Source organism: Cheilinus undulatus, linkage group 4 (assembly GCF_018320785.1).
Source record: "Cheilinus undulatus linkage group 4, ASM1832078v1, whole genome shotgun sequence".
NCBI classification, from domain to species: domain Eukaryota; kingdom Metazoa; phylum Chordata; class Actinopteri; order Labriformes; family Labridae; genus Cheilinus; species Cheilinus undulatus.
In genome coordinates, this window is record NC_054868.1 from 24,625,042 (window position 1) to 24,637,652 (window position 12,611).

The 12,611-nt window shown below is 42.1% G+C and overlaps 3 protein-coding genes and 1 pseudogene across 3 annotated transcripts; 2 read left to right on the plus strand and 2 right to left on the minus strand.

Annotated features, from left to right (window-relative positions):
• Positions 1-630: 630 nt before the first annotated feature.
• Positions 631-1,044, minus strand: LOC121508291 (histone H3). Its single transcript, XM_041785035.1, has one exon. The coding sequence runs from the start codon at positions 1,039-1,041 to the stop codon at positions 631-633; it is 411 nt and encodes a 136-aa protein (XP_041640969.1). The 5' UTR covers positions 1,042-1,044.
• Positions 1,045-1,398: 354 nt separating this feature from the next.
• LOC121508294 (histone H2A) lies at positions 1,399-1,967 on the plus strand. The gene has a single exon (XM_041785037.1). It carries the CDS (start codon positions 1,421-1,423, stop codon positions 1,802-1,804), a length of 384 nt encoding a protein of 127 aa, XP_041640971.1. The 5' UTR covers positions 1,399-1,420; the 3' UTR covers positions 1,805-1,967.
• A 2,350-nt stretch (positions 1,968-4,317) lies between these two features.
• On the plus strand, positions 4,318-4,716 carry LOC121508297 (histone H2B type 1-O-like). The gene has a single exon (XM_041785041.1). The coding sequence runs from the start codon at positions 4,325-4,327 to the stop codon at positions 4,691-4,693; it is 369 nt and encodes a 122-aa protein (XP_041640975.1). The 5' UTR covers positions 4,318-4,324; the 3' UTR covers positions 4,694-4,716.
• Positions 4,717-5,688: 972 nt separating this feature from the next.
• Positions 5,689-6,353, minus strand: LOC121508287 (annotated as a pseudogene).
• Positions 6,354-12,611: the final 6,258 nt, after the last annotated feature.

Consider the following 12,611-nt stretch of genomic DNA (forward strand, 5'->3'; position numbering starts at 1 on the left):
CTCGAGTTTGACACCTGTGTCATGAGTCTTGACTCTTAAGATGACTGTTTCTATCAGTGAAGTATGACACACATCTCTGTAGTAGTGTAGTGTATCTGTTCCACATTGAGCCTGCCAGCAGGTCTCATCAAGCCCACCAAGACATTCAGGGGAAAAGACGGAAAATTGGGTACATATTGATTCACAATGTTCCCTAATAAGAATACGTTTCCAAAAAAAGATTTCACTAATCTGTCATGTTACAGGTTTGTGATGTATAATCCGCACACCCTTATAATTCTATTAGACTACGGGCCTGAGCTAGAACCCAGTAAAAAATTTAGTCATGTGTTATGGCAGCACCGAAATCTATGCGTGTAGACGTGAGCTTCTCATTGTATTTTTTGGCATGTTACACTGCAGACTAAAGAGACAAAAAATGTTTTTACGTCAGACATTCTGTCATCTGGAGGCACATTAACTCATCTAAGAAAAAGTGTCCAAATTGATTTATTCCTTTACATACACCTTTCTTCACTTGTTGGCTAAGAAGGAGACATGGACATGAGCAAATACAAAGGACAGCCCTTTAGTTTGTAGTGAGGTGGCCCTTAAAAGAGCCGTTAGGGTTGAAAGTATTGATCAGAAGCTTTAAGCTCTCTCTCCACGGATGCGGCGGGCCAGCTGGATGTCTTTGGGCATGATGGTGACTCTCTTGGCGTGGATGGCGCACAGGTTGGTGTCCTCGAAAAGACCCACCAGGTAAGCCTCTGAGGCCTCCTGCAGAGCCATGACGGCCGAGCTCTGGAAGCGCAGGTCGGTCTTGAAGTCCTGAGCGATCTCACGGACCAGGCGCTGGAAGGGCAGCTTGCGGATGAGCAGCTCGGTGGATTTCTGGTAGCGACGGATCTCTCTCAGGGCCACGGTACCGGGCCTGTAACGGTGAGGCTTCTTGACGCCGCCGGTGGCAGGGGCACTCTTGCGGGCAGCCTTGGTGGCCAGCTGCTTTCTGGGGGCTTTGCCTCCGGTGGATTTACGAGCGGTCTGCTTGGTTCTTGCCATCGTCTCTTGCTTTCTCTCGGACTAGAAGAAATATGCTTAAAAGAGCGGAGAAGAGCTGCTCTTAAAGCAGAGGAGAGGCAGTGAAACGGTGACGCTGCTTCAGACCTCCGCTCTCTGATTGGTGTCGGGCTGCTCCTGCAGCTCAGCCTCGCGGGGGGAGATAAGCCCCCGCATCAGTGTCCGCTGCTGATTGGAGACAGGAGAGTTCAAACAGTCCGCCAACAGTCAGTGAGGAGCCTCCCTCTGCTGCTCTGCTGGAAGCCTCTTTTCTCATTTGCCCGGCAGAAAAACGAGCGGGATCCTCGGAGATATAAAGGGGGCTGTGGCCGCTCTCAGACATCATTTCTCTGAGTCCTGACTCTAGAAAGATAAACTAACCATGAGTGGTAGAGGAAAGACCGGTGGAAAGGCCAGAGCCAAGGCTAAGACTCGCTCCTCCCGTGCTGGACTCCAGTTCCCCGTGGGTCGTGTCCACAGACTGCTCCGCAAAGGCAATTACGCCGAGCGCGTCGGAGCCGGAGCCCCCGTCTACCTGGCGGCTGTGCTGGAGTATCTGACCGCTGAGATCCTGGAGCTGGCTGGAAACGCTGCCCGCGACAACAAGAAGACCAGGATCATCCCCCGTCACCTGCAGCTGGCTGTCCGCAACGACGAGGAGCTCAACAAGCTGCTGGGAGGAGTCACCATCGCTCAGGGTGGTGTGCTGCCCAACATCCAGGCTGTTCTGCTGCCCAAGAAGACCGAGAAGGCCGCCAAGAAGTAAATCTGCCCCTCTCCACAGCAGACCCCCAAACGGCTCTTTTAAGAGCCACCCAACATCATCACTGAAGAGCACCTCTGCTAATACCTGTGTACAATTGTTGCTAATGACATCGTCTGAGTATTCACTTGATGTGAATAATAAAATCACAATATGGCTTCAAAAATCATGGACATAAAGCCTGTAAATATTATTCAGACGTTACTATTATCAACAAACCTAGGAGTCGAGGGCAGAGCTTCAGTGAATGCATCACAATATGACAGACAGTGATTTTGTTTTTAAAAACCTCTGTCATTTCAGGAAGAGGAAAACCGCAGATATAAAAACAACCACAGCTCACTGCCCCGGAACGTTTTAAATATTTGATAGATCACAAGCGTCAAACTCAAGGCCCCGGGGCCAAATCCAGCCCTTGGAACAGTTAAATCCGGCCGCAAGATGATCTCATATTTCTGTTCTGACTGGCCCATCAGTCTGAGGTCTGCAGATTTCCTCAAGTATAAAAATGTCAACGTATCCTTGATGAAATATATCCTTGTTGAGTCAAGAAATCTGAAAAAGAAAGGAGTAAAAATATTTAGATAAGAAGTCACGAATTTGTGTGGTGTGAAATTGTGTTTTAATTTCACATTTTTAATTTAGCATCTCACAATTAGGCCTCAAACTTAGGATTTTGACTTTTTATTTTGTACTTTGAGCATTTCAACTCATAATTTTGACTTCTTTTATGATATTTTGATCTTTAAGATTCATAAATCTAATGTTTAATCCATATTTTGACCTTATTTACCAATTATTTTGTATTTTGTCTCATATTTTCAACTCCAAACTTTGACTTCATAATCCCAGACTGAGACTTTTTGACTTTTAATTAAGTGATTTTGACTTCTTTCTAATATATTATATTTTCCATTTCAATTTAATGTTTTGAGATTTTTGAACTAATAAATTTACTTTTCTCAGATTGGGAGTCTTTTAACTTATCTTTTTTAACTTTTTAAATGTCAAAATCATTTATCATCAGTGCAAAGGGTTTTGTTGTTGTTGTTGTTGTTGTTGTTGTTGTTTTCATATATTATTACTAGTGAAACAAGGTTGACAGTTAATGGTTAAAAAGGTGACCCTATAGGCCCTCAGGTTAGTCCTGAATCCAGAATCCGGCCCCTGCTGTGATTGAGTTTGACACCCCTGGTCTACATATTTTCTTGGTTTATTGACCACATGGTGGGTTGTTAAATGGAATTGGAAAGTTCCCATTCTCCTTATAAAGCCTTTAAAAATCTTTTTCATCCCTCTCTAGTAAAGACAATCTGTTTTAATTAAACATTGATCAAATAAGGCTATGATGATTATGGGCCCACAACCACTGTGAGTGTTGGAGTGAGGAAAGAAAATGAAATCTGTCAGGCATATCTGGGCCTTTTGCGTGAATAAAAGGTGGGAGGGGGTGAAACCCACTGCCTTTTTTTTTTTTTTTTCCCCCTTGGTACCCACATGTGTCTCATCCTCTCGAGTCCTCTGCCTTCCTCTTCTTCAACCAGAATCTCAACCCTACCATGGACAGAAAAGGGCACAGGCCCTGAACTGTCCCTCCAGGCTCAAGACTACCTTTGACCTTTGACCCACTGCCAGAGCAGGTGTTCATGGTCAGAGATCCAGGAGGAATGGGCAGGTAGGGTTTAAGCAGTCCCACACAGGGCCATATGTTCAGCGCTGAGTGGACGAGGAAAAAGAAAACTTTTCTCTGCAACGTCTTGCTGGGCGCCAATGCGCGTGAGGGTGACTAAGAACTGTCAGTGGAAGCTTTTACTTGTGGCACTAACAGAGGATAATAATTGTGATGGAGTTAGAGAGTTTGAGAACGTTTGGCAAAGGTGAACAGTCAGCTACTAAAAGGATTAGCTAGAAATCTGCTAAAGAACGATGTTTAAAAGTCGTCCCACTGCAGGATCAAATGTTAGATTTTGGTACAGTTTATTAGCCTACATGTTTGTGTTATCATTATTGTTGGAGCAGGGCTGAAAGGCAAAGCTTAAAATTAATATCAATTAATATTGGAAACAAAAGAAACAGATTTTCCTGTGCAGGTTGTTAATCGTGATAACTCTTTGACTTTGGTTACATCCCATCATTATCTTCAACAGGAAGCTCAGATGTTTGTGGAGAACAGTGGAAACTGAGAACATGAGGACAAAAACCTCGACCTTTCTAAGAATGTATCAAATGGTTCAAGTTTTTAAAGCTCGTATCGAGACATAATGTAATAACAACAGGGAAAGGTTAGGTTTTAATGTGGTGATACGATGTTTTGTGTTTTTTTCCTTGGGACCCTGAATTCCTGGAGACCCCCCTGAATAGGACTCAGCCTCCATCCTCCCTCTGCGGCTCGACCACGCGGTCGAATTTCAGCCAATCCTGCGTGAGCATCAGCGCGTGGTGATTTACACCAGGACTGAAGAAATTCAGGGATCGTGGCAGGGTCGAACTATTCCGCTCTGTGTTACTCACTGAGAAACTATCATGCCTGATACCGTAAAAGCACCCAAGAAGGGCTCCAAGAAAGCCGTCTCGAAGGCCACCAAGAGCGGCAAGAAGAGGAGGACTAAGAGGAAGGAGAGCTACGCCATTTACGTGTACAAGGTGTTGAAGCAGGTGCATCCTGACACCGGCATCTCCTCCAAGGCTATGGGCATCATGAACTCGTTTGTCAGCGACATCTTCGAGCGCATCGCCGGGGAGGCCTCCCGTCTGGCTCACTACAACAAGCGCTCCACCATCACCTCCAGGGAGATCCAGACCGCCGTCCGCCTGCTGCTGCCCGGAGAGCTGGCCAAGCACGCCGTGTCTGAGGGCACCAAGGCTGTCACCAAGTACACCAGCTCCAAGTAAACTCACGCTGCTAAGCAACTGGAGAAACCCAAAGGTCCTTTTCAGGACCACCCACCACATAGGTCAAGAGCTGCTTTCTCTCCCTCGTGTCATGAATGAAATTGAATTTATGTTAGTGATACTAGGATGTAGCACATAATGGCGACATTTCATGACTCGATTGCGCCAAAAAGCTTCTACAAGTCATGCTGAAGCAGTGTTTCCTTTGACACTAATCCCTCGCTTTTGAATTCTCTCTAAGGGGGTCAGTTCACTGAAACTGCATCCCACGGGTGCGACAAAACATTGGGCCATATTCTCCATATGTCACCACACTTTCCAGGTGCTGCTGGAGAGGATTTCTCCCGCTGTTTAAAGGGCTACAGGCACAAGTTTGAGCTGCGTGCGCTCTGCTTACTTGAAATGCCCGCGAGCACCAGAACAATAGCAGATCATGAGGGTCGACGAAATGTTTTTAGATAATCAATATTTTGGACACAGCTCTAGAACATCGTAGGTTGATGAGTGTCGTTCAGCGCCAAGTCTACATGAAACACATGCAGCAGTAATGTGAAGAAACATTTCACTAGTGTGATCTGACCTCCCGTCCCTCTGCTGTGCGTCTCATCAGCGCTCAGTGTGAGGAAAAGCCCGCCAACAACAAAAGTGGGTCAAACAGTGTTAAGTCCGTTTGACTCAGGTCCAGGGATTGAAGGTGACATTTGAATAATGTTGCATGGGATAATTATCAAGACTTGTATCATATTTGAATACGTAATGAAGAGCTGCATTTTGAATGTTAGCGCCCATTAAAAGCTACAAAGGGAGGGACGGGGTTGATATTATACTGTAATAATATGTAATGTAAGTAATATTATTATTATTATTATTATTATTATTATTATTATTATATTATTGCCTTTTGATTGTAATTGTCAGCGAGTCAACAGTTTCCGGAACAATTGCAATGCCCAGAGTTGATTAAAGGATGCATTATTCTCTTTACTGTTGTGTGTGGCTCTTAAAAGAGCCTTTGTTGAGGACGTGTAGATGACAAGAAGAACAGCTCACTTCTTCTTGGGTGCTGCCTTCTTGGCTTTGGGCTTTGCGGCCTTCTTTGCTGGAGCTTTCTTGGCTTTGGGGGCCTTCTTGGGTGCTGCCTTCTTGGGGCTCTTGGTGGCCTTCTTGGGGCTCTTGGCTGCTTTCTTGGCCGCTGCTTTAGGTTTGGTGGCCTTCTTGGGAGACTTCTTAGCAGCAGCTGCTGGCTTCTTAGCTGCTGCTTTCTTGGGCTTCTTGGCTGCTGCGGGTTTCTTTGCTGCGGGCTTCTTGGCTTTAGCGGGGGCTTTCTTTGCCGGCTTCTTGGTCTTCTGCTCCGCTGCCTTCTTGCTCATTTTGAAGGAACCAGAGGCCCCGGCCCCCTTGACCTGAGTGAGGGTCCCCTTGGCCACCAGGCTCTTGACGGCGGTCTTGACGCGGGCCTTGTTCTTGTCCACATCGTAGCCTCCGGCAGCGAGAGCCTTCTTGAGAGCAGCCAGGGACACCCTGCCCGCTCCTTGGATGCGGCCACAGTTTTGAGGATGAGCTCGCCCACGCTGGGTCCGCTCTTCTTGGGCTTGGAGCTCTTCTTCTTGGCCGCTTTAGCCGGAGCGGCGGCTGGAGCTGCTGGAGCTTCTTCTGCCATCGTTTGGTGGAGATGTGTTCACGACACGAGAGATCTCAGACACTCAGAGAGGAGAGAGTTGGAAAATCCAGGGCGGGAAGCTGGACTTAAACCTACCACGAGAACCGTAGAGACTCAACGCCGTTCACGGCTCCTCTGTCCGGTCTTAAACAGGCCCACTTGTGTTTTCTCGTCGCTGCTAAAAGTCTTCAAACTAAAGGTGGGAGACTTACTGAAGGCTGTCAGTGAAGGGAGCACACAGCGGACTTGTTTCTCTTCATATTTCAGTCATGTTTAGCTCTGAACTTCTCTTGATTTTCTTCACAGAGACTCCAAAAGTCACACATTCATCTTCATGGTAACACTGCTGTGAGCTTTTCCTCCTCGTTTCGCTCCTAAAATGATGTCAAATGTATCAAAGCTGAGTGGAAATGAGTTTTCCTGCTGAGTCACATGTTTATTGATGAACACAGAACTAAATCAGTCATCTGTTTGAGTGTATTTTACAATAAAATCAGCTTTATTAGAGAGCAGCAAACACACTGATGATGACGAGGCCAGGCTTCATACCAGCGCTGTTGGTTGTGGTTGTGGGTTAATCTTTGACTTTTGAACAACTAATACATCCACAGAGAAAGTAAATTTATAAATCTATCATCACTGTTTTTATTTTACATCAAAATAAGTCACATAAGTTAAAAAAGTTATTTTGCAAAGCCTGGTCAGAGATAATGTAGAGATTAAGAGCTGATTGTCACAATTAAAAGCAGACTTCTCAATATATCAGGGAAATTTTTCGTTATTTTGATATTTGCATGAGTTTCAGACATTTATCAGTTTCAGATGTGTGAGCCTTCATCAATCCAGCCAGTCAAGAATAGGCTATACTTGGTACCCTGACCTTTTCAATGGTTTCCTCGTTTTACCGTTTTAATTAAAAAAAACAAAACAAAACAAAAAGGAAAAATGGCGGCCATTGTTCGTTTTTCTTATGATGTCCAGAATCGAAAAACGTGTGAAGTTGGCCTTTTTCTTGATTTCTGTATGGTCAAATGGGCTTTCAAAAATAAATTATACTTTGGTACCCTGACCCTGACCCCCCCGACCGTCATGCACTTTGAAAAGATTGACTTTGAGTTGTCAGAAATAAAATCCCAGTTACATGAACACCGTAGTTGTTGTGTCCTGTGTGGCAATCTAATAATTATAGTTATTTTCTTGCATTCCTGAACAGAAAAATTCCTTTTAGTGGTTGAATGTTATGCTTGATTAATTTCTGACTTCTCAGAGAAGCCCAGTGAGCCGGCTCAAATTTGGGTATAAAAAGGTGAATTCAGTTTTAAATTCCTCATTCCTGTTCAAAATGGTAAAACGTTTTTAGTTTTAAAAAAAGTTTTTGAAAGATTTGTAAAATATTTATGTTTTCTCGTTTTTGACAGGTGTTTTATATATATATATCGTTTTGTTCTTGTTTCATTACTATTGTTCTACTCATATATATTTACTTTGCTATTACTTTTTTGTATGTTGGTTTGTTTTCTTGGCAGGCCACATGGGTGAGGGGAGGGTGATCTCAGGTGTTGTGGATGTTCTTGCAAAAGCAAAAGAACTCAGACTTCTTACATATAATCTCTTGAATCTTTGATGTCTATATTATATGTGAAATTTGGTCAATAAACATATCTTGAAAAAAAAATGTTGAATGAGAAATTAAACAAGGATGTCCTTTGAGCATTACCCTGTTTGTTTTAGCAAAAAGCCCTTTAAATAAATCTATAAACTCAAATCATTTAATCTCAGGTACATATATAAATAATAAGTGTGATCTTAAAGTGATGGTGTATGCTGACAACATCATCGTCATTATTGAAAATCAACTAGAACTGAATGTGTCAAAAAATCACTCAAGTTTTTGAACTAGTATCTGGTGCTAAATTAAATATAGAAAAGACAGAGGGAGTTTATATCAGACCTGAGGACAAAAGAAATTTAAACATTCAGGTAAAACAATCAATTAAAAGTCTTGGCATAACATTTTGTTCATCCCATTTTAGAGAACTAAGTTTGAATGAAAAATTAAATGATGTTAAAGAAGAAGTGAAAAAAGTGGCAAAATAAAGAGATGACTTACAAAACCAGAGTCTCCATAATGAAAACTTGTATTCTCTCCAAACTACTTTTTCTGTCCACTATTTTCCCTCCATCTGTCAGTATATTAAAACAACTAAATAAACAGTGTGTGAACCTGGTCTGGGGCACCACCAGAGAGGTCACTAAGCATGAGCTGCTGTTTAAAAGCAGGGAGGAGGGAGGTCTCAGTGCTCTGGACCTGAGTATTCTTTTGAAAGTTGCTTTTATTAAAAACATGCCTGCAGCCACAGAGAGGAGCTCTGTGGGTGGGCATCGCTTCAAACTGGGGTAAAAAAAACAAACAGGGCAGAGCCAGAAAAGGCCCATACTATAAATTATTGTATGCAGATTTTCATTGTCAACATGATCGATTAAAAAATTTACTGGATTAGTGAATCAAACAAATGTATCTGTAAGAAAATCAGTGGTTTTATGTATGGTTGGGTTATCAATTATAAAAAGTTACCAAATTTAAAAAATAATACAGTTATTAAAACCTTAAATAACAAAAAGATCTCAGAGAAGCTGAGAGATGTCTGTTGGCTCATTTCTGTTAACAGACTCCCTGTCAGAGCTAATGTTTTTTGGAGTTGTTATGTCACCACTAAAACTATTCCAACTGTGAACTGTGATGAAGATGAGACGCAACAAAACCTTCAGATCGATTGCCATCAGTCAAAAGAAGTGTGGAGCAAGATCAGCAGCTATGGACTCCCATGTAACATTGACTTTAACACAGTAATGTATGGACTCATCGAAGGCAACACATGCGAGAAACAGCGTGAGCTCTTTCAGTTAATCATCACCATCACAACAGTAAAACTCTGGAAAACAAGATGTGCAATGACTCTCCATCAAATATTCGTTGACAGTGAAACAGTCATTAAACAAGGACCCAAACACTACATGGACCATTCTGAATATTTAATGTACACCCCAGCACTTTACCCTGTATACATTATTGTGTTATTTTTGTATATATTGTGTATTTACATAATTTTGTGAAATATTCAACAAAGTATTTAAAAATAAACAAAAAGCAAAACAGCATACCCCCCTCCTCATCATTATCATCACCACCACAACCATCCACATCAGAGGTTAGGCTACTCAGTCTGCTACCCAAGGTCATAAGAAGTAGAAAAGTTTGACATTTATTGCATTTGTATTTACCACTTACTGTAGTGACTTACAGCTTTTGTTTCTGTTTTAGGCGACACACTGTGGCATTAACTGGATGAGACTGTAAATCAGGCAAAAAGACAAACTGTCAGTGCTGATGCTAATGATGAAGTGCAGCGTAATATGGCCAAACCCAACACTGGAAGACAAGAAGATCCACTGATGCACAGATTCATGTCTAACCTGCCTTGTACAAACTTGCAGTAACATTCCTATGTATTCTCTGTGCCCTGTGAGAGAGTTTTCTCTAAAGCTGGTCAAATTCTCTTAAATGGAAGAAATCGCCTGGTGAAAAGTTAATAAAAATGGCTAAAAGTTTCACCACACAACACAAGCACATTCACTGTAGTCATCTCAGTTTTATTATTTCCATTTTCCTGTATGACTATTGCTTTTTCTTGAAGGGCATTTATTCAAATGGAAAAATATACACGTCAAACCAATACTGCCCATGTATCATACTTTTTGGCCACTAGATGGCTTAGTAGAGCAAATGAAGCTTCACATGATGCTTTGCCCATCGGGAACCAGTGTGATGGTGAGTTTCAGTGCTTCAGAAAGCCTCATCTGGCAATCCCTCCTTCTGACCCAGTGGTTCCCAAACTGCCAGGCCCCACTTTGGCAGATGAAAGTGGTTTCTGGCCCCCCCCCCCCCCCCCCTAGCCCTGACCATACACTACTGAGTAACAACATATGGAGGGAACCGTGCTCTTGGGAACTTTCAGTGCAGCAGAATCTTTTTTGCATTCTTCACATTTACAACAACTCTGAGCTCTGCAGTTCCTTTGACCTCATGGCTTGGTTTTAGCTCTGATATGCAGCTGTGAGGTCTTTGATAGAGAGGTGGGTGCCTTTCTGAATCATGTCTAATCAGTTTAAATTACTACAGGTGGGACTCCAATCAAAATGGAGAAACATCTGAGCAAAACAAATGAGAGACACCTGAGCTAAATTTCAGTTGTTGCTGCAAATGGTCTGATTACTTCTGTCAATGTGATATTTCAGGTTTTTCTTTGTAATAATTTTATAAAGATTTCTAAAATTGTTTTCACTATAAAAACTGAGTGTAGATTAATAAGAATAAAAATCCTTTCCAATGACTGTAGCATCAGGCTGCAACATGATAAAATTGAAAAAAGTGAAGGGGTTCTGAATATTTCCTGAATGACCTGTACATCTAATATTGTTAAAAACTGACAGACTTGTCCTCTCCTGGTAACTTTCTTTTGCTCTTTGTGCCATGATGATCAGCTCTAAATCAAGTCTTCTACATATTTCTCTCATCAGGCTTTTCATATTAATAAGTCAACTTCTGAGATTCATTTTGGCTGTAGAACATTGATAAATTAATCACTGTTTTATTTGATTGGTGGGTTTGTTAGTTTTTCCCTTTTCTCCTAAATAAGACTCAGATACCAAGAATGAGAACAAAATAAGTCCTGGCAAAGATATTTCATACTTCACTAGAAACCAATCAAACGACACTTGTCACAGACACATCGAGTCAATCACAATATTAGCAGAACAGAGAGGAGAAAATATCCTCCCCTTATTCTGTGCTTTTTTTGTGTGGGGAGGGGACACACCACTACAGGAGATATGCAAAAACATCTTCTCTGCCAAGAAAAGCTTTAGTGTGGCTCTCTACTCTGGTTTTAACAAGAAATTTGGTCCAGCTCTGAGTAAAGTGGCATTCTTACAGCAACATCCAAGCTAACAGCTAAAGTAGCAGCAGACTCTGGATATACCAGACAAGCTGACCATAATGATCGGAAAGCCATACTGAAACGGACCCGGAGCAGAGCAAAGACATCTTTTCTATCATGGAAATCTTCCAGTGCTGCTCTCTGCACTTGTTTTAGACACGGTGTCCAGTTCATACAAAACCACTGCTACAGCTAAGTCCCAGTTAATCACTCCACTAGCAGGCATTGTATACAGTCACTCACAACAACTAACCCTTTCCCCTGAACTATCACATATGCATGCTGGAGCAGGTCGGGAGGAGACCAAAAACTTTGTTTTCTGTCGTGGAAGGCTTTCAGTGTTGCTCTCTGTGCTTGCATTACTAAAGGAATTGATTTTTTTTTTTTTGTGACGTATTCATTTCTGCTGAGTTCTTGTGATGAGAGACCAAAGTCTGTTTGACTGTAATTGATGTGATTTTTTATTAAAATGGCGACTCCTCCTCCATGTTTGTCATTGCTTTCTGATGACATGGTAACAGGGGATGCAGATGCAGGATGATTTTGAGAGGCTATGTTCTTTTGTATAAGCAGAGGGATTAATTCTTTATTTCCTGTGGAAATTTCTTTTTATTTCCTTGGATATATATACAGTATGTAGAAAGGTGGTGAGATATTATGGAGAGAAATTAAAGTAGACAGGTGTTTGATGGTCTTGGTGGATGGAGAGGTTTCGGACCATGAAGGTGGGGTGTTTTCTGATATTTTGGTTTGTCTTCGATCCTTTTGTCATCCATTGAAAGTTTCTTGAGGTCATCTCAAAGATGGGTAAGGTGGGTGCTGTTTGTACGGTGTAGGTTGGGGGAGATGGTTGGTTTTGAATGAACTAACTCAATGGCAGCTTACCTGCTTACAAACATGTGTGTCCTGATGTTGCTAATGAAATTGTCCAGGACAAAATGTTGTCAGAGAACCTGAGAGATACTGCTTGGCTTATCTTTGTTAACAGACTCCCGATGATAGCTGTAGGTCAGTGGAGCTGTTATGTGAAGACAAAGAAGTGTCCGAAGATTTACTGTAATGAGGACGAAACTCTTGAACATTTACTGCTCCAATGTTACAGAACCAAGTAGGTAAGAAATAAAAATGACTAATGTGGGTTTTAACATTGATATTAATTGTAAATCTGTTATGTTTGGTACTTTCAGTGAATCTCTGCCTGGCAATGATGGGAGACTGTTCTGGATGGTCTGTTCTGATCTTCTTCTTATTTAGCTCTTTA